Source organism: Halichoeres trimaculatus, unplaced genomic scaffold (genome assembly GCF_033239565.1).
Source record: "Halichoeres trimaculatus isolate MK-OKI-2021-1 unplaced genomic scaffold, fHalTri1.1 fHalTri1_scaffold_10, whole genome shotgun sequence".
Taxonomy (NCBI): Eukaryota; Metazoa; Chordata; class Actinopteri; order Labriformes; family Labridae; genus Halichoeres; species Halichoeres trimaculatus.
The window spans coordinates 18,978,724-18,997,882 of record NW_027437187.1 but is presented as its reverse complement, the minus strand read 5'-3'; the positions used below and the strand labels follow the sequence as shown (position 1 = coordinate 18,997,882).

General features: G+C 44.6%; 1 protein-coding gene across 1 annotated transcript; it reads left to right on the top strand.

Moving 5' to 3' along the window:
• The first annotated feature begins 53 nt into the window (after window positions 1-53).
• On the top strand, window positions 54-18,879 carry smad6b (SMAD family member 6b). Its single transcript, XM_074677423.1, has 4 exons — window positions 54-1,584; window positions 4,290-4,346; window positions 4,920-4,997; window positions 18,039-18,879. Exons 1-4 carry the CDS (start codon window positions 786-788, stop codon window positions 18,578-18,580), a joined length of 1,476 nt encoding a protein of 491 aa, XP_074533524.1. The 5' UTR covers window positions 54-785; the 3' UTR covers window positions 18,581-18,879.
• Window positions 18,880-19,159: the final 280 nt, after the last annotated feature.

Genomic DNA, 19,159 nt, shown 5'->3' with positions numbered 1-19,159 from the left:
ACCGCTCTCCTCGGGGGCCCCGTGTGTGCGTGTGTGTATGTGTGTGTGTGAGGAAGAGGGGGGGGAGAAAGAGAGGACCGAAGGAAGAAAGACATCGGGGCTGCAGTTTGGTTTAGATCTGAGTAGAGAAGCAGAAGCGCGATCGAGCCCCGGATTGATCCTGTTCGTGCAGTTTCAACTCGCTTCGCATGGATATGTCGGTGGGATTGTAAAAGAATCAAAGAAGTGCTCTGACCTCTCGAGGAGACGACAAGGATCCTGACTTCCAGTGCATTTTCTTGGGATTAAATCTCCTCGAAGTACCTCATGCTCTGCGTGCCGGTGTAGAAAGTAGATTTGAGGTTGTTAAAAGTCCGAAACTGTTTGAGGCTGCGAGTTGTCGTCTCGGGTTAAAGGCTGCTGGCTTTGAATTATGTTTCTAAGAATATCGTTTTATTTTATAGTGTATTCTAGCCCCTTTCCTCGTTTGTAATGAATATATAAACAACTCCGCCGTGATCCTGGATTATGAATCGCAGTTCCACTCCCTTGGTTATTTACAGTGGCCAAATGAGTGCATTTTGACCGGAATGCTGCAGTGCATTTATTGCGCGATTTTGTAGTAAAGGCAACAAAATAGCCTTCAGTCTAATGTTGCGGTTTTGCCACCAATGCTTGTCAGTTGGCTGTGCATGCATTGCACGGCATTTCACAAACATTAATGTTTTACAACGACCGTAGAAGCAGCTGTAGTATTCGGATCTCCGTACAAAATAAAACCCTCTAATAGATTTTCAAGTTGTCGTATGTTCAGGACGAAACGCTCAGGTCTTGTGCGGCGACTCTGGAGAAGCCGTTTGATCCCAGAAACCGAAGGGGAAGATGGAAATGGCAAAAGTAGTGAGGGCTGTAGGGACGATCTGTTCGGAAACAACCCAGAGAAAATTCCCAAAACGGAGCTCAGACCGATGACCCCTAGCGGGTCTCTTGTAGGGGACACAGGGGGTGTGTGCACCCGCAGCCCCGCGGAGAGCAGCGGCTTGGGGGTCACGTCGGACCAAGATGGGGGTGCGGGGTGCATTCACGAGCAGGGGAGCCCCCGCTCCACGCAGGACAGAGAATGCAGGACAGTAACATGCTGCTTATTCAAAGACCGGGACCACTCCGAGCTCAGGGGTCCATACACGGCTCAGGGTACCAGGGAACCGGGGTCGTGTCACTTCGTGCTGAGGAGCCTTGGGCCGCGGGATTGCGGGTCTCCCGAGGCACCGGAGGCGATGCCACGGACGGTGTTGGAGGAGGAACTGAAATCAGCCACATACTCTCTTTTGAAAAAGCTCAAGGAAAGGGCGCTGGATACCTTACTGGAGGCAGTGGAGTCCAGAGGAGGGATGCCGAGCGACTGTGTTATGATTTCCCAGACAGAGCTGAGGCTGGGCGGCCATGTGGCGTCTCCTCAGCTGCTTGTGTGTAAACTGTACCGCTGGTCCGACCTCCAGCACCATGCCCAGCTCAAACCACTCTGTGAGTGCAAGAGCTTTGGAGCCCTGGACAGTCCAACAGTATGCTGCAACCCCTATCACTACAGCCGGCTCTGTGGGCCAGGTAAGGGCTTCTGCCAGTACACAAACAGTGTTTCAATGTAGCATCTCACAGGCCTGACTTTGAGGCCAGGTCACCAGGTAGTCCCTTTCTAGTCAACAAGGCAGCTTTGTGTCTTCAACGAAGAGTTTCTCTGAATTTTTTGTTCCGCATTTTCCTCTAAGATTCTCACTTTCCAAGTATTTTTTGTTCCTCGTGTCAATAAATCTACCAGATACACTGGATGACCTGAGAAAGTGTTTCCTGCTATAGTAACCCCTTCTCTGCTTACTTTTATACAGACATGGAAACCTGCTGGCTGTTGGATAGAAATGTTAATGATTACAAAAGTCATCATTGTGGGCAGATTTATAGTAACAAGCTTGCTTGACCAAACCATCACAAGTTCTGTTCAATTTTTTGCCAGTTTGGTACTGTAATAGAACTCCAGTTATTACTTTGAAGACAACGCCAAATTTAATGTAAAATGCTTTATCATTATAATATTTTTGTTACTTCTGAAGACTTTCCTGGTCTTTACAGTTGTTTTTGAGCAGTTTGGTGCAACACTATTTGGTCTGCAAGATTCCAAGATTCCAGCCTTGTATTGAAGAAGTCTGTATCTTTGGATTACTCTTTTTTTTTTTCCTCAACAAATTCTTCTTACACTACCTTATCTGACCTGCCTTCAGGTGGATGCCGAGTGAAGTTGTTTCCAGTTCTTGCAGGGTCATTTCTAGGTTGGCATATCAACAGTGTATGATATGTTGATGATTGTGGACCTGGTGGCATAGGTTACTTTAGTTTAGTAGAGAGTCCAACTTTAACTCCACAATCAATGAGCTATCTATGGCAGAACCTCTCTGACCTACGCTAAACAGTTAGAGTTTTGGCAGAGGGTCAGGCCTGTGATTTGGCAAACCTTACACGCTGGTCCACTCGACCTCACTGACCTGATGACAAGGTGTGGTATCATATGTAAAGATGCAAGCGTCAGTATTTCTGTATCTGGCACAGGATGTGGATTTTCCATAACATCCATGTTTACAAGAGCCAGCTGGCTGTGACAAGCACTTCAAATCAGAAGTCCAACAATATCAAAATTCATAGTCTGTAAATGTGGGAAACTGATGTTGAATTTACCCTCGTGTCCCACCATCTTGTCTGATATTATGTTAAACCATAGTGTTTGTGCTTTATAAAATAATGTGTAAGATAGCAAAACCAGGAATTAAGTCCTCTCTGTTGAAGTAGATGTCATGCACTGCTTAAAGAGTTTCTTTCCACTAACACTAGCAGGATAAACTGTAAGGAGAGGCACAGGGGGCACATACCCCATATTGGGACTGAGGCCTGTAGTAGACATAGCTCACATGCGCTCATGCGTGGCCCGATAGTGCTGGTATTTCTTTCATGCTATTCAAGAAGAGGGACTTTGAATTAAGACCTTTATCACTTGCTTTTACCTTGTTTGCAAGTGTGAAAGCACAAGCTCTGGAATTATATGTTTACAACACCAAATAGACAGATTTCATAAGAAAAATTAAGTCATGCTACAAAAACAGGTTGAGTTAGAGCACTTTGGAACTGTTGAACGTTCCTTTTAAGAACAACTCTAAATTGAACTTGTGTTGTATGTTTTTCTCTGATGTGTAAAGGAATAAACCAGTTTGTAATGTGTTGCAAAGACCTCTGCTTGAAGTAGACAAAAACTTTTTCCTGTTATTTTGCCAGGCATTATACTTTTCAAATGAGCTCAGTTTCAAGTTGCGCTTTAAAAGCCCTTTTGTCCTGAGGAGGTCCCCTCATGCTATTTAGGTGAAGGAGTGGTGATAATATACAGTTTGCATACTACTGGCGCCAGACTGACTAGCTGTGTATCTGAGTGACTGAGTTCAGATCCCAGCAATTACTGCCGCCACTCTTAAAGGACCCGCTGCTATTATGCTCTCTCCTTCTCCTTTTCCCTGTAGGCGAGGTCACAGTGTGCTCACAAAGTTTTCTTTCCTTTGTGCTTTTCCTTCTTCTGTGTGTGTGTGTGTCAGATTTTCATCTTCTTCTTTGCTCTTCAGTGGATAAAATCAAGGTCTGTGAACACAGTGGAGTCAAAAAGCAGAGGTTTTTTTTCTAGGATTCATTTCACCACTCAGCCAATAGTTCTGTTTAGTCTTTGTGGTTGCTGTAACAGCTACTTCAGTCATAGAGTTAATTCTCACCAGAAACAAATGTGCAGTTTTCAGTTGGCTTTATTAGCTTTTTAATGAGCTTTCAAACTGAATGATTTGATTTAGCTCTGCAGACCCAAAGCTATAATGCTTCACATGTTGTCTGAAGTACACTTTTAACTGAAACTGCAAATATGTTAGTAGTTTTTTGTTGAAGCCCTTCTGTTGGACTGAGATTTTGTTTTCTGATGGCATTTGTCTCTCTGCTTTTTTGGACTTTTAGCCATAACTCTACTCATAACATTAGATATTAACAATGTTTGGTTACCTTAGAGTATAAGTTCGAAGATGAATAAAATCCACACAGCCTTGTGGGTATTACAAAGTTCCCACGTTTACAGCAGACACATTGAACGTGATGGCACAGTTGTTTTCTTGTTGACCATAAAAATTCATCTTTTTCTGGTTGGCGGTTCACTGCAAGTATTGAATTTAACCTCTGAGTTTTGATAGAGAATGTTCCTTTCCTTTATGGGTTACTGATATGATTGTTTTGCGTTACAGAGTCACCCCCACCTCCTTATTCGAGGCTTTCCCCTAATGAAGAACACAAGCCACTGGGTAAGACACAAAACACACTCAGGATCATCTTCACTTTATCCTTTTTCCTTCAGTGTTGACAGCTATCCTGCCTGAAATATTTAAAATTTTGATTGCTAAGCAGTTAGGTGTAAATCTTTAGTACTATATTTGATATTATCTACTGGGATTATGGATATTTTGAGCACGTGAATCTGGGTGTGAACAATCATTCTACTGTGTAGGCTCCAAACTATCAGGAAGAAAAATAAATAGAGTAGCCTGAACATTTTTACAGCTGTATTAAGGTAAAGCTACCTTCTAAGAGCAAATTAACTGTGAGATGAGGCTGAGGTCAGCATGTGGTACAATATCAGCATGGCAGACAGAGCCAGTGTGGATATGGGTCAGATGCACTGTGGGTTGTTTGAGATATGTGGGCCAGGTTCTCTTTAATGAGTTGTGGCCCTACTAAGTTTTGATTATGTTGAATTTAGAATGAAATGACAGCCGTTTGTTGGTCGAAATGCCCCCTTCAGAAGCTCTTAAGCCTCTCCAGTAGATGAGAGCTCCAAATTGCAGATGAAGAGCTAATTTCTGTTTCATCCTTCACAGATCTGTCAGACTCTACATTGTCTTACACTGAAACCGAGGCCACCAGCTCACCAAACATCACAACGGGCGATTTCTCAGGTGGGTGTTTCCTCAATCGTCTGTCAGCCAATTAAGGAGTTTACATCTGAGATGTCTCTCACTGATTTTAGCAGTAGTGGTGTCTTTGAAGTTTCCTCACACCACCTTTGTGAGTACCTTTTTTCTGTGTTTCAGAGCATATTGAAAGAGTAGGTGGCATTTATTTTTGGTGGCTTTTTAGACGTACAATGCAGTGGATGAATGGTGCAAAGTGGTCTGCCTCTGAAGTGTGGTTTAAGTATTTTATGTCTTTTTAGTCTGATTCAACAAGAATTCAGTGTTTCACTCTAGATGGCTATTGAGTATATCAAGATGAATATGCAAACTTAACAAGGTCATTTCATTTTGATGTCGCACTTCATTCCGTCTCATTAAGGGTCATTAGGAGGAGTCAGAGCTTTAAAGATAAAGGTTTCATTGTGAGCGGTGCAGAGGTTCAGTGGGGCGTGTGTGCTGGCCTCAGAGCCGGCCTCCCCTCCTCTGTTTTTCTTTCAGAAATATTTGAGTGGGATCAAACTGTAATAAGATCCAAGCTCACTCAGGAACACACACAAGCACACATAGTTGTGCACATGCATGTGCACAGTCCCTTGCATACAACTCTATCCAGCCTAGCTGCATGGGAGGGGTGGGCCTAGGGAAATTGAGTGGCTCCTGTGAATGGGCCCACACCAAAGGAAGTTAGTAAAAACAGTCCTGTCCTCTGACTTGAAATGAAACACTCCTTTCTCGTGGCACAGAGTGAGCATGCCTCCCCCCTCGTAGCTGCTAGCATGCACAGTATCATGTGGACCAGCAGTCAGAGCCCTCATTTTGGGGCTTTCAGGGCACAGCATTTCCTGTTCTGGGGTCTGCCATGGCTCCAAGGCCTGGACATTGAGCAGTTCGCTTAATTACCTGACAGTGAAGTTTTCAGGCATCTAAGGCCCCCTCCTCGCCAGTACACATGCTGTCACCACCTCAGCATGGCCCGGCGACACTCCCTGAGTCAACAAATGAGGGGCTTGTCAAAGCGTGCACCACAATTCCTTAGAGACTGTGGTGAGGAGGGAGGATCTAGACATGCAGGGCTTTAGTTTCTCCCAACTGTGTTGCTGCTTGTTCAGGCCGGGCTGGATCATTGTGCACTGGCTGGGACATAAGGCCGTTTGGACACAAGGAAGATGGCGACCAGTGCTCTATGGGGTGGTACTTTTCAGAGCTGTGAGCTAATCTGTGTCGCCAGTTTGTCTCTGCTCATTTTTCGCTCAGACTGTGGGATTCCGCTCTGTGTTAGCATACAATAAATATTAAAGTATTTGTCAAATTCTGTCATGCACAGCATACAGTTCACCATCAAGAACCCCCATGCCTGCTCATAGAGCCTACTTAGTTCTGCTTGAACATCCAGGTCTGCACTGCATATTGTCAAGTTATCATGTGTTGAATGTATTGCTGACCTGGAGATGACTTTCCCTGTGAATCCCCCTGCAGCTCGCGTAGAGAGGGTGTCTGTGTGTGTGTAACCGGAGTTGTATGGGATCCAGACTCCACCCCTCACGCAGGAACAAGTAAACCTCTTTAAAGCAAGTCTGGGGGGCACTTGGTGTATGGGTGGAGTGTAGACAAATTATCAACTACAGTTTGCAGCTCAAGGCTACAGAAATACCCTCCGAGTGTTCTTCTGCCTCATATAGAAGCAAAAAAGCTGATCAGAACTGATTTGTTCGTTGGCAATGCTTGTTTTACTACAATCCTCAGCACAGTACTGTGATTTATTTTTGTGGAATGTGAAAATAGTTTATGAATAGCTAAATGATCTGGACTCTGTGCTGTTGGGTTAAAGTTACAACTTCACTTGAGGGAAGCTACATGTGTTTTCTTATCCTGCACTATAAGGAGGCTAAATGTGTGCGCTCTGAAATTGATTTCTCCATGTAATACTCGTACATTTAGGCTCAGATGTTTCGATCATTGACACCTGTTTCAACTTTTTTGGAGAAAGCCAACTCCCCCAGACAGTCTAGCTATGTCTGTTTACGTCATGAGCAGGCCCAGCTTTCGAGTCAGTGCATACACAGTATGTGTGTGTGAGGGGATGTGCCTTTGCTGGTGCTGCCCTCCCAGTCTGGCCTCACACCTGTTTCCTCAGCGCTTGAGCCTCGTCGTGTGGACATCAGAGTGAGACCCTTTGAAGCAGGTCTCATTGCTTCCTGTATGACTGTCTGAGTGGGTGTTTTCCCTCTACACATTCACTTTAATTATGTCAGTCACATTGTGTCTGACATCAGGGGCTCTTTATGTTTGGCACTTTTGTAATCATTAACATGGGGCACTCACATAACCCTCCTCTAGCCAGCCCAGGCTTGCATGCAACATGTTTATGCATTGCTGTTTAGGAATTCAGTCATCGACATTATGGTGTTTTTCAGAGTGTGTATGGTGATTAACATACGATGCAGGCCCTCCCTCTGTGCAGGATTAAAAGCGTCATGGCTCTAGTCTGCCTACATTCTTCACTCCTCAGAGGTTGTGTCCTCCATCAACCTAGTGGAATTTGTCAGCATAACACTGTGTGTACACGCTCATGTTGGTGTGAGGTGAGATCACTGAGGTGAATGGAGGGGCTCCTTCACATTTACTGGGTCAGGTGACTACAGGACATGCAGAGTGACCTGAAGCACTGTCCTTTATTCATTTTCCTCTTACCTGCACCTTCCTGAGCGTGTAGGAAAGTTGGACAGGAGGAGCGGAAAGATTGAAATTTATAAGGCAAGGATAACACAGAGTGCTGTTGCGCTTACCGGAGAGAAGAGGGCACAAGCAGAGTTCTCACAGAGCAATCATACAGCGCTCTGCTCCAGCTGCATGTCTGTCTCTGGAGGAAAAGCCAGTGCTGTCGCTGTAGAAGTCTCATCTGCAGACAGCCACTGTGTCAGGTCCAGTCAAGTATTGACTGATTCTTCCAGGCAGAATAAGGCAGTCAGTTGATAAATGGGCAGGGCCTGCTGTGAGCCACAGAGAAGATTACTCAATGAACAGCACGCAGGTGCTGGGACTGTAGAAACCCTTCTGGACACTTCTGTTTATACATTTTGAGTTGCATGTCTCCTAAGAGTGCACATTTAGGTCCAGCTGAATTACTCTCAAGAGCAAGGCAAATAGAATTGTGCAGCCAATACAAATCTCAGTTCAGCACCAAGCGTCAAATCAGTCCTGTCCGTTAGAGAAAGTGGGAATGCATAGAAGTAATCCACAGCCTAATCAGTGCATGTGATGCTGCCTCTTGGCTGAGGTTGTTTAGAGTGCACCCTTGCTCGTTGGTTTGATTTTAAAAGCATGTGACTCCAGCTATGGAGCCAGGGAAATTGTCACTCTGCTGTGTAAACCTAGAAAATTTTCACCTCTAGTTGGTGCTGAACTGTTCTCATTCTTTTTTTTAGTCTAAGGTTACCCCTTCAGTTCATATGAACAGTCTCAGTGTCTTATTGATGGCTCTTTACCTAGCCTTTTCTTCAGACTCAGAAATGCTGAGTGACATTATCAAGGTGAAATCATTTCCAACACACTCAAATCAATATCAAAATGATGATTTGGATTACATTTCATCAAATATTTTCTACTTGAGTCATGTGTGTAAAAGGAGAGTACATAAAACACGTCTTGTCTAACGTGCAGACTGCAGTAGTAGCATCAGTTCACAGAAGTTACTCAAACACGTGAAGGATCTGATGGAGTGACAACTGCATCAGCATGTCAGCAATGCATGACCCCCCTTTGCTCCAGACCCTGGAGTGATGCTGCCTCGGCTTGTCTCCCCCTTTAGCTGGGCACTTGGCCTCAGGTTTCCACCGCAGCACCGAGCCTTCACAGCGCCTGGCCGCCCACACTCCCTCAGGAGCCCCAGTGCTCCAGGATACGGGATGTGGAAATAATGTGACTCGAGTGCTTCCACCCTGCCTCCCGAAATCAGGTTTTGCGGATTGTTTATTTGAGGGGAAGGAGGCCTCAGACAAACATCCTGTTTAAAAAAGCTGCCTGGGTTTTGTAGCAGCACAGGGCGGTGAATTGCCCCTTTGACAGTGAGGGGAGACTGAGGAATGTTAAAGAGAAGGCCAGCATCTCTGGGGACATGGGGGGCTCTCCTCATCCCGTTTGTCATGTCCAGTTTGCAGAGTCCATTTTAACCTGGGGGCGTCAGGGGTTGTAGCAATATATCCTGAAGGGTCTTGTGATCCATTCTCTGTGTAGTGATGTAGGGTCTGTACCCACAGTCCTCGTCTCAAGTATCCGTTCCTGTCCTGGGAGGCTGGCTTCCGTTTCCTCTTACGCAACACATACACATAGAAAAAGAGCCATTGATAAGAGCGATAAGGCCATTTTTCATTTTCCCTTTCTCAGCATTGTTCGCCTGTGCTGGGCCCAAAATCCTCTTTCAGATGTTTCTCTCAGAGGTTATGACATTGAGTATCCCCAGTAGAATCTACATTACCTATTTCCTATCTATTTGCGAATAAATATTACATGTATAATGTTGTGCTTTGAAGGAAGTAATGTTTTTAGTGGTGCTGTATTGTGATGTCTTTTAAGTGTATTTCATTTGTGTATTGAACTGCAAGGACTTTTCAATTCAGGATCTTCCATTCTTTTTATCCCCTTCTCAATACTCCAGCGTAGGAGCCAAGTTAAGATTAGCAGCACCTACAACAATCCTTTACATTTACACAAAACCTCAGGAAATGTGAATGCAGTTGGGTTTCTTTCCTGATTCTGCATTTAGAGTTGAATCTCAGTCAGAACCAGCAACACAGGCCATAGACATAGTGAGGTAATGTGACCCCTCCGTGCAGAGTGAAAGCCATGCTAATCTAAAGCAGCCCTTGGAGAGGCCTGAAAACCTTTACATGTCAACAGAAACTCGCCTGCTGAGTTTAGTATTTATCTGTGTCCACTTGGCAAGCCAGTGTGGTGCCAGTGGTGCTGGGTATTTGACTAACATCTAAAGAGCTCGCAGATAAAGATAAATCTACAGCCTCATACACCACTATGAGTCTTAAGCTTACAGTGCTGTGCTTGTCATTTGAATTTACACAGAATACTGTGCTGGGCCAGAATAAGTTGGCCTGTGTTTCATTTTAGGACTCACCACACAGATAGAGTGTGTAGAAATAACAGGAGGTGTGCACAGGCTGTAATTTTTGCCCCATATTCTACCTTAGCAAACAAAGTAAGTGAGCTAATCGTGTCGTGCTCAGGGAGGGCTGCTGTTACCATATTCTCTTCCTTCACACCGCAGGCCTGCACCAATAGCTCCATTCATTCAGCTCAGGGCAAAGGGTTAGAGCAACAAATAAAGAGCGTGCAATGCCATTAAAAATGTAAGGAATGTCCAACTGTTAGTTTAGTGTTTTAGTGAGCCTCCTCTCAAGGCTGAGAGGGGGAACAATACTCTATTTGAGCAGGCCACTGTAAATGTGTTAGCCTGGCAAGCATTAGGGAAGGTGGTGCCAATAGTGGATGCTGTTTTTATTTTCTGACCATTTTACCCACAATTATAAATCCAGTCACCAGCCAAGGCCAGCCATGATTGAGCCCTGTGGTGTGATTGCTAGCGAAAATAGATTGAAGACTTTTTCCCCCTTTCTCCCCAGAGGAGCATTGACAGTTGTGCCTGAACCTATGGCTGTCAGTATTTTTGAAACTCAGAATAGCTAGCACATTCTTTGAGCCTCCAGATTGCTGTGTGTGGATTAACTGCTGGGGCCCATGTCAGTCGACATCTCTACACAAGCCTTTTACAGCCTGAGGGAAAGGGTAGGGGCTTTTTTTGATGGGTGAACACTAAACTTCCAATCTATCAAGGTCTTCTTTATTTTTCCTCCTATACATGTGCATGCTGAGAGACAGGGACTTGATTTTTTTTTTCCCATCTCTCCACTTATCTTGTACTTGATCTACTGGCGCTGCATCTTCATTCCTCTCCCTTGTCCGAACATGGGGCCAAGTATGATAGACATATATTGGACAGATGTTTGGAGCCTTTGATCTTGTTCCTAAAACATGATGCCTTTTAAATCAGGACAGATATGTTTTTGTTTGTTTTGAGTGGTAGAAGAGCAAAATATCTCCATATAATGTGTTGTTCACAAAGGCTTAGCTCACTTTTTCTCTCCAGGATATCTTAATTCCTTAGCATGTACAACTATGTATGTCCTCAGGATGTACGCACAGCATGACCTAAAAAGGCAGATTGTACTCTGGGATCAAGTTTTTGCTAGTAGTCATTACAGATCATAAACGTGCTTTTTTTCATTGATAATGTCCCCCGGGGAGACTTATATTTACTTTTGTAATGTGTGTTTCACTTATGTTATTTGTCTGCGTTTCTCAAGTCTTGGCTGTGTGGCTCAGTACGTGCAGTCAGACTGTCGCATTTCAGGGTACGGTTTAGATTAGAGGTCTGGCTGTAGCTTCCCCCTCTTCCCCTCTCTGTGACTGCCAGTACATAATTTACTTAATGAAATCCTGCCATTCCCTTTAGCTTCAAGATTTTTTGCAGATGTTGACAGGGGAAGGACTTTGTGAATTATTGGAAATGTTCACTCCTGCATTTTTAATGAATGTCTCGCTTGTTGTGAACGGGCTAACTTGTCAGGGATATGGTAGGGGTGGGTGGTGGGGTGGGGAGGGCAGTTGTCTTTGTTTTGGGAGCTGGTGTCTGGATGCCCGCCGTGGAGCAGTGTGGGTTACAGCCCAGCAAGTGTTGTGATTGAAACAGAAACTCCGGTGCCACATTATCCTGACAGAACACATTCTCCTCACGGACTCTGATCCACTGGGTCGATCAATAGGAAACCATTGTTTAAACGGCAACTCTGTCCATCATAGCCAGCCCACCTCCCAGCCCACTGGAAACCAAATACCTTCCTTTCGCCTTAAATTAGTCAGACTAACATAACTCTTAATAATAGAGTTCCTTGTTATTGTTCACTTGAAACCCATCTTTCAACATAGCTTGAGTATTTAGCCCAGCTAAGGTGGGTTTACTCCCTCCGTGTGAGTCGTTCTTTTCATCCCTGAAGAAAAGTATGAATTCATAACACGAGGTGTTTTCAGAAGTTGCAGACCAAACAGCTAACATTTGTCTCTCTGTGTGATTTATTAAGACTTCTGACCCAAAAAGACCCTTAAAAGACAAGAAATAAAGCAACTTTTTGCTGCACCCCCACCCCCCACAGTCCTAACCAGAGTAGGAAGTTAGGAGGCACAGGGAGAGGAGGAGGGGGGAGTTCAGGAATGTGCAGGGTCTCCTCTACTCAAACGCTCCAGCCTTCTTGGCTCGTACCTCTCTCTCATACACACACACACACACACGCTCACAAACAAACACACTCACTCAAACAGATAGGTTGTGTGAGGAGGTGAAAGGGCACAGCCACCCAGCAGGATGTTCACTCAGTGTTTTGCTTTTTTGTGCGCTCTCAGATTCTGACGGTTTTTACCGCCGCCTGTAGATATGACTTTTCCAAACATACCCCACAGTTTTCACAGAGCTTTTTACGTGCCCTGGAGGACTCACGTTGGCCTCGCTTGCATCACTGCCATCACTTGTGCTCTATGTCTCTGACACATTGCAGAGCCATGGAGGAAACTTTGAGGAAATGAGCAGCACATTCTCTTCCCCTGAAGAAAAAGGAGAAGGAAAAAAAAGAGCCTTCTCCCTCAAACCAGCAGGCTCTTACTTGCGCGCCCAGACGGCTCCTCCATATTAGCCTCCTTTGCTTCCTGTTCTCTTTACACCCTCTCTTGTTTATTGATTTAATTTATGGATTCTGTTAGTTATCTGCTATCAAGGGTTCAGCACTTTTCCTCCCTCGTCGGGTTGCCCCAAAACAGAAACAGAGGGAAAGTGGAGAGGAAGTGGATGACAATATAAAGCATTCCCATTGTGACCAACCAGGCTTGGTGACTGGATTCAGTTTCCCCAGCGCACCCCCCTCCCTTTTTTTTCTGTCTTTCTCTCTCTATCTCTCACACTGCAGGAAAAAAAGCCAGACCTCAGGGGAAAAAAATCCATAGACATATAAGAGCAGCTCCAGTTAGCATGTCTGTCTGATAAAGCCGACTTTGATGCAGCGATAGCCCAGACGCCAGCCTGCCTAAAAGTGGCCTGCTTAGGGGTTATAGTCAGTCGGTAGGAGCCATTGTTGACAGAATTAAAGCCATTCTTGGCCCTGAACAGGAGAGGGAGGCTTTTACTTTACTTCCACTTTGTTGATTTTAGTTGAGTAAAAAAGTTTAATCCAACAAAGTATCTGAGTTTTGGGGCAGGAATGTCCCAAAAAAATCATCTGTTCAAAATTCTCACACACATTACCACAAGGTACACAGTCCCAGTCCTCCCAGCCCCTTCCCTACCTCCAGCCCCCCAGCCTATCAGTTCATTGGTAGAGTCTAATAGCTGGAGGGGAATCTAATACTTGGCACAGGATGAGAGACTGCTGCTCCCCCTCCTCTGCTTGCTGCTCTCCTCCCCTACACTGTACTGCTTAAAGGGACTGGCAACAGTGTTTTTCTTTTTCCTGTTTTCCTCCTCAGCAAAGTTCTGGAGGAATGAGTTCAGCCCTGCTCCTCGCTCTGGATTAGGAGAGATGAAGTATAATGGAGGTGGCCCCGGAGCTTGGTGGGGAGATGTTAGCACGGAGGGGAAGCTGTTGTTTGTCTGCCTGTCCCTGACACTCAGCCTCCCATTCATCTCACTCCAAGGCTGTGGAGCTGTGTTTACCCCGGGGCAGCTCTTTTTCTGCTTCTCTCACCGGCCTCCCTCCCCACCTCCTTTTCATGCTGTCTTTAAAGGCATTAGTGGATGATCATCAAGGATTGCCATTTAAACTTTCAAGCCTCTATTTTTGTCTGCTTGGCAGTAATTAACCATATTGCCCTCAAGTGCAAAGAACTCATAGCAGGGTGTGCTGCTTTTCATTGTATGTAAACCTGTGGGAGAGGCTTGGGCAAGTTGTGTTTGATGTAGTCATTGTGTTAGCAGCATGCTGCTTGTCTTACATCATAGAAGAGAGAAACATTTAATGGGTTTAATCATGAGCAGTGTTTGCTGCTGTGTGGCCAGTGACACATGCTGTAGTTGAGTGGTGGAAAACAAGAGCTAACTTTAGTGTTGCATAGATATTCTCCACTTTCATATGTTATGCTAATCACAGGGGTGCCAAAACAGCAAATTTCTACACAAAGTGAAAAAAGAAAAAAGATAAAGTTACTGACACTGAGTATATGACACCTGTGGATGTACTTCTATACATACCATTTCCATGCTGGACTTGGACACAGCATTGCAAGTTTGTGTATTGAGAAATATTCATGTTAAATTAAAAAACTTTGAGATTTTGATATTAAACAAATTAATATTTATTACTACACAGACATACACAAAAAGTACCAAAAATTGGTACTGTTGAGTAACGATACCGATTGCCAGGTACCAAGTATCGATATCTTATCATTTCAAATGTGAAAGGTACCCATCCCCATTAAATACTCACATGCCTCAACATAAAGCTGCTGTGAGGAGATTATAGCTGGTTATAAAACAGACTGAAATCAATACCCCTGCTTTAATGTGACCTACTATATGAAGTTTAATGGTTTCTTTACCGATCTTCTTTACAAAAACTGCCTTTTTTACATTTTCCACTGCTAAGATCGCCAATGAGCGATACACTTGAAAAAGACACACTGAGCTGTGCTTTGTCCACCAAGCGGGCTAATTTCCTAATTAACGAAAAGTTTCTCACAGGAACTTTAAGTGACGCTACTTGACTTCTACTCCAGCTGAGAATTTCTGTCTTCATATAAAATAATAAACTCTGTGTACACAAATATGTACATTTCAGTGTAATCGCCCCTTTACCTGTTAGGTAGAACAGTGAATTTTTTAACAGCATTTTTTTCAGTCCGTTTCACTCCCAAAACCCAACGTATTGCTTTGTTTGCTGCTGATAGAAGTCTGTGTTTGTTGTCAGATCTGATGTCTTCCTTTGATACTTTGGATCCCTCCAATCAGACAAGCCTCAGGATAAAAGAAATGTCAACATTGTCACTGGGTTTCCATGGAGCTCACGCCTTGTTGTTGACATCAAGCTTTGCACACCAAGAGCTTTGTGTTGTCTGGGGAATATTTTAAAATATCTGCTTTCCGTGTGACTGAACCTAGACATGTAGTGTGCTGATATAAGGGCTTCTGGATACTTTCAGTTGTTTGAAGATGTGAGTAGACTTGTGATTGTGTGAGTGTTATCGCCCCAGCCATAGAAGATTTTGGTTCAAACACAAGTTTCCTTTATTTTCTACTCTTTGAGTCTGTTTTTATAAAACGGTAGATTTGATCAGTTTCTTCACATGAAGACAGTTGCCCCTGGCTGTGAGAACAGGAAGTGCAGCAGCCTTTCTGTGGCTGTCGTATGACTCTGAGACTGACACTAAGAGGAGAGGCTTTTGAGAATAAAATAACAATAATAACATGCGCTACTATTCTAATGGGTAAACGGAGCTGTTAAAAGGTGGCAGGGTTAAATGGATGCAGAGCACGAGTAATTGCTTCCAGCCTGTCTTGGCTCCACCCCTTAAACAGAACCTCTGAAAGGCCAACATGAAGTTTAGGAGACTTGGGTGTCTGTGTTGTGGTCAGAGGGGAGGAAGACACACGCCCTCACTTCACCACCTCAGGTCTGGCTTTAGGAGTGGGCGGATCCTTGGTCTGGTGTGTATCCGTAGGAGTTTCTAGTAATAAAATGACATTAAACCTTTCTTCATACTTGCTTATATAAACCTAATGAACACTGAAGTCCTCAAAACTGAGTAAAAGTTTCTCTAAAGCTGACCTCATACTCTCAGTATTCCAAATATAATGAGTAGAAAGCAGCTCTTGCTCTGGACTGGAGGCCTTAGTTGCTGTGGTGATGTTGTCTAAACAGTCTGTCGATTGGTGATACCTCGGCTCTGTTAAAGAGATCTAATGAGTGCTTCGCTCAGAGCCCTCACCTCGGCTCCCCCACCTAGCCAAAACACACAAGTTCAGGACAAAAACACAAACACACTGGCTGATATTTTTCCCCCCTTCCAAGCAGACACATGTGCGCACAGGCACACGTAGACGCCTAACACAACAGGGCAACAGGAAAAGGCCTGGCTCGTGGTGCACTCATTGTCCTCCCTCAGGCTCAGGCTTAGTATTGGATACATTTCTAACCTTTGTCCTGCTCATTTCTTTTCCTGGTCCTTCCTCAGTTTTGCTGGCTACCTTCATTCTTGGCTACGTGTGAAAACTAGACACTACTGACCAAATTGTTTTTGCTGTATTCTTTTCATCTAAAAAGGAGGAGACAGTAGCCATTTGGTCCTTTGTGTGCGCACAGTTTCAAAGTGAGTTTACCCTGATGTGTGGGCTCCATCTGATTTGAGACAATAGAGGGCCATAAACAAGTTGGGGCTGAGCTCTTTGTTGGCTGAGCTACACTGAAGTAAAAGCTGAGCATAGAGTGGAGGAGCTGGAGTGTGGAATTCACTAATGGCACATGCATGTTGGGGCCCCTGAAGAGAGGGGGTCATTTCAGCCATCAGTGTGTGCGCAAACACACAGAGAGCCTGTCTGCAGCTTCCCCCTCCCCCGCACGTCCCCACTCACTCACTCACTCACTCTTTTCCTCCCCCCTTCGTAACCAGCGGGCGTTTTGTCTCTGCAAGTCTGCTGATCATTTTGCTAATCTTTGTATAAACTTTACTAGTGTGGGTCACCCAGCAGAAAGGTTTAGTTTGGTGGGAGGTGAGTGAGGCATTTTGTTGCTGTGTGGATCTGTGATGCTCCACCTTAAATGCATTTGTTAATGGGGCGGGCGGTCATTAAGCCCCGTGAGCAGAGAGACTGAAAGGAATGGGGCCACAGGCCCAGGCTTTAAATCCTCTGTGCCAATAGACTCTCTGAAGCAAAATAATGGCATCACTCTGTGTGTGAGTTAATGGGAGCTGATAGCATGAAGGCTGGGAGGTCAGCAGGTCACGGGCTTGTGCTAAGTTGTCAGGGAGCTGAATGCCGTCCCTGGGCCCACAGCAGGGGGAAGAGCTGGGTGGAGGGGGAGGAGGACCCCCTGCCTGGCCCTCTCCCGTCACCCCACTCTTGTGGAATGTGAGGAAAATGAGGGAAGAGGTACCCAATCTCTCCAGAAGCAAAAGGTAGAGAGTGAGATGTGAGATCATGGGACCCTTTTCTCCATCAGCCTCCCTTCTTCGCTCATACCACAGATTTCATGAGCATAGAAACGTCTGACAGTTTGGATCAGTGCAGGCTGAAGCAGCCCCTGAACGTAGTCAACAGTGTTGTATGTCTTCTCTGTGCAGTGGAGATAGAAGTCCACCAAGAGAGCTATAACTCACTTTGGAGTGCTGAGGCCTGTCACTGCAAAGAGTTCAGACTGCAGCCATGAAAGCTGGATTAACAATCTGATTTACTGGACAAAGACTTTTTGGAACAAGATGTGAAGTGAAAGGTTAAGAGTTGTCTCGAGCAGTGTTTACTAAAATGTGAACTGGTAAAAGAGATTCTTTAAAAAGTTTTAAAAAAAATTTCATACAAAATCTTAATTGGAATAGCAGGGTAAGTCCTCCATTCATGTGAGTTAACATGATCTGTTTTGAAAATACAGGGTGAGCCTCAGAGCTGGGTGGTCAATGTTTAATCATAACAGTGCCCTCTTGAGGCAGAGGAGGACACTGCAGGTGTTCAGACTGACCTCACAGCACTCCCACCCATCAGGATGTGTATGGCAGCTTGTCTGTGTACATGTGTGATGGATGGATGCATATGCAGTGGTATTTATACAAGGCTTCAATTTCAATACAGCGTCTCCTTTAGTATTTATAGCGTGGCCATCTGCTCCGAACAATAAAACAGATAGTTAATCCTTTAAAACTGAAGCCTTCCTTTTTACGAGGCCTCTTTGCCATTGTGTTTGTTTTGTTTAATGACCATCTCTCTGTCTCTGTCCCCTCTAGATGCCAGTATGTCACCTGATGCCCCTAAGCAGAGCCACTGGTGTAACGTGGCGTACTGGGAGCACCGCACACGTGTGGGTCGCCTCTACACAGTGTACGAGCACTCTGTCAGCATCTTCTATGATCTACCTCAGGGCACGGGCTTCTGCCTGGGCCAGCTCAACCTGGAACATCGCAGCAGCACCGTTCAGCGCACACGTGGCAAAATTGGCTACGGCATCCTCCTCAGCAAAGAGCCGGACGGCGTTTGGGCGTACAACCGCAGCGAGCACCCCATTTTTGTGAACTCTCCGACCCTGGATGTGCCTAACAGCAGAACTCTGGTGGTGCGAAAGGTGATGCCAGGCTTCTCGATAAAGGTGTTTGACTATGATCGATCGTGTCTGCTAAGGCACACCGCAGACCCTGACCTCCTGGACGGACCCTACGACCCCAACAGCGTGCGAATCAGCTTTGCTAAAGGCTGGGGTCCCTGTTACTCAAGACAGTTCATCACGTCCTGCCCCTGCTGGCTGGAGATCCTCCTCAACAACCACAGATAACACAGATGGACCCCACAAACTATCCCAAATATCATCTACCTAGATTTAATATAAAGTTTTATATATTATATGAAATATATATTATACTTGTAAATATGGAGTCATTTTTACAATGTAATTATTTATGTATGGTGCAATGTGTGTATGGACAAGAGGAAAAAAACGGAAAATGCACTTTGGCTTATATATATTATATATAAAAATATATATAAAGATAAAGAATCTTTCAATACCAACTTGAGAAATTATACAGCAAAATTAGGATGAGTCTGGATTTGGTGTATAGTTTTCATATACTATTAATATCCAGACAAAAAGCTAACACCATTCACACATTGATAATAAAGTATTCGCATAATAATTCCCCCTGTTTTGTCTGCATTACTAGCTCTTTGTTTACATTTAACTCTTTGATCTCTTTGCTATCTTGATAAGTTTACAGATCTTCCTTAGACATCTATGAAGTCGACCCTTGTCGTAATTCACCTGAAAGATGAACCATCTCATTAATCATACCCATGTTTCTGAGCTTTTATTTCACATTCAATTTAGGCTGCTTGTGGTAAAGAGAAGAGGGAT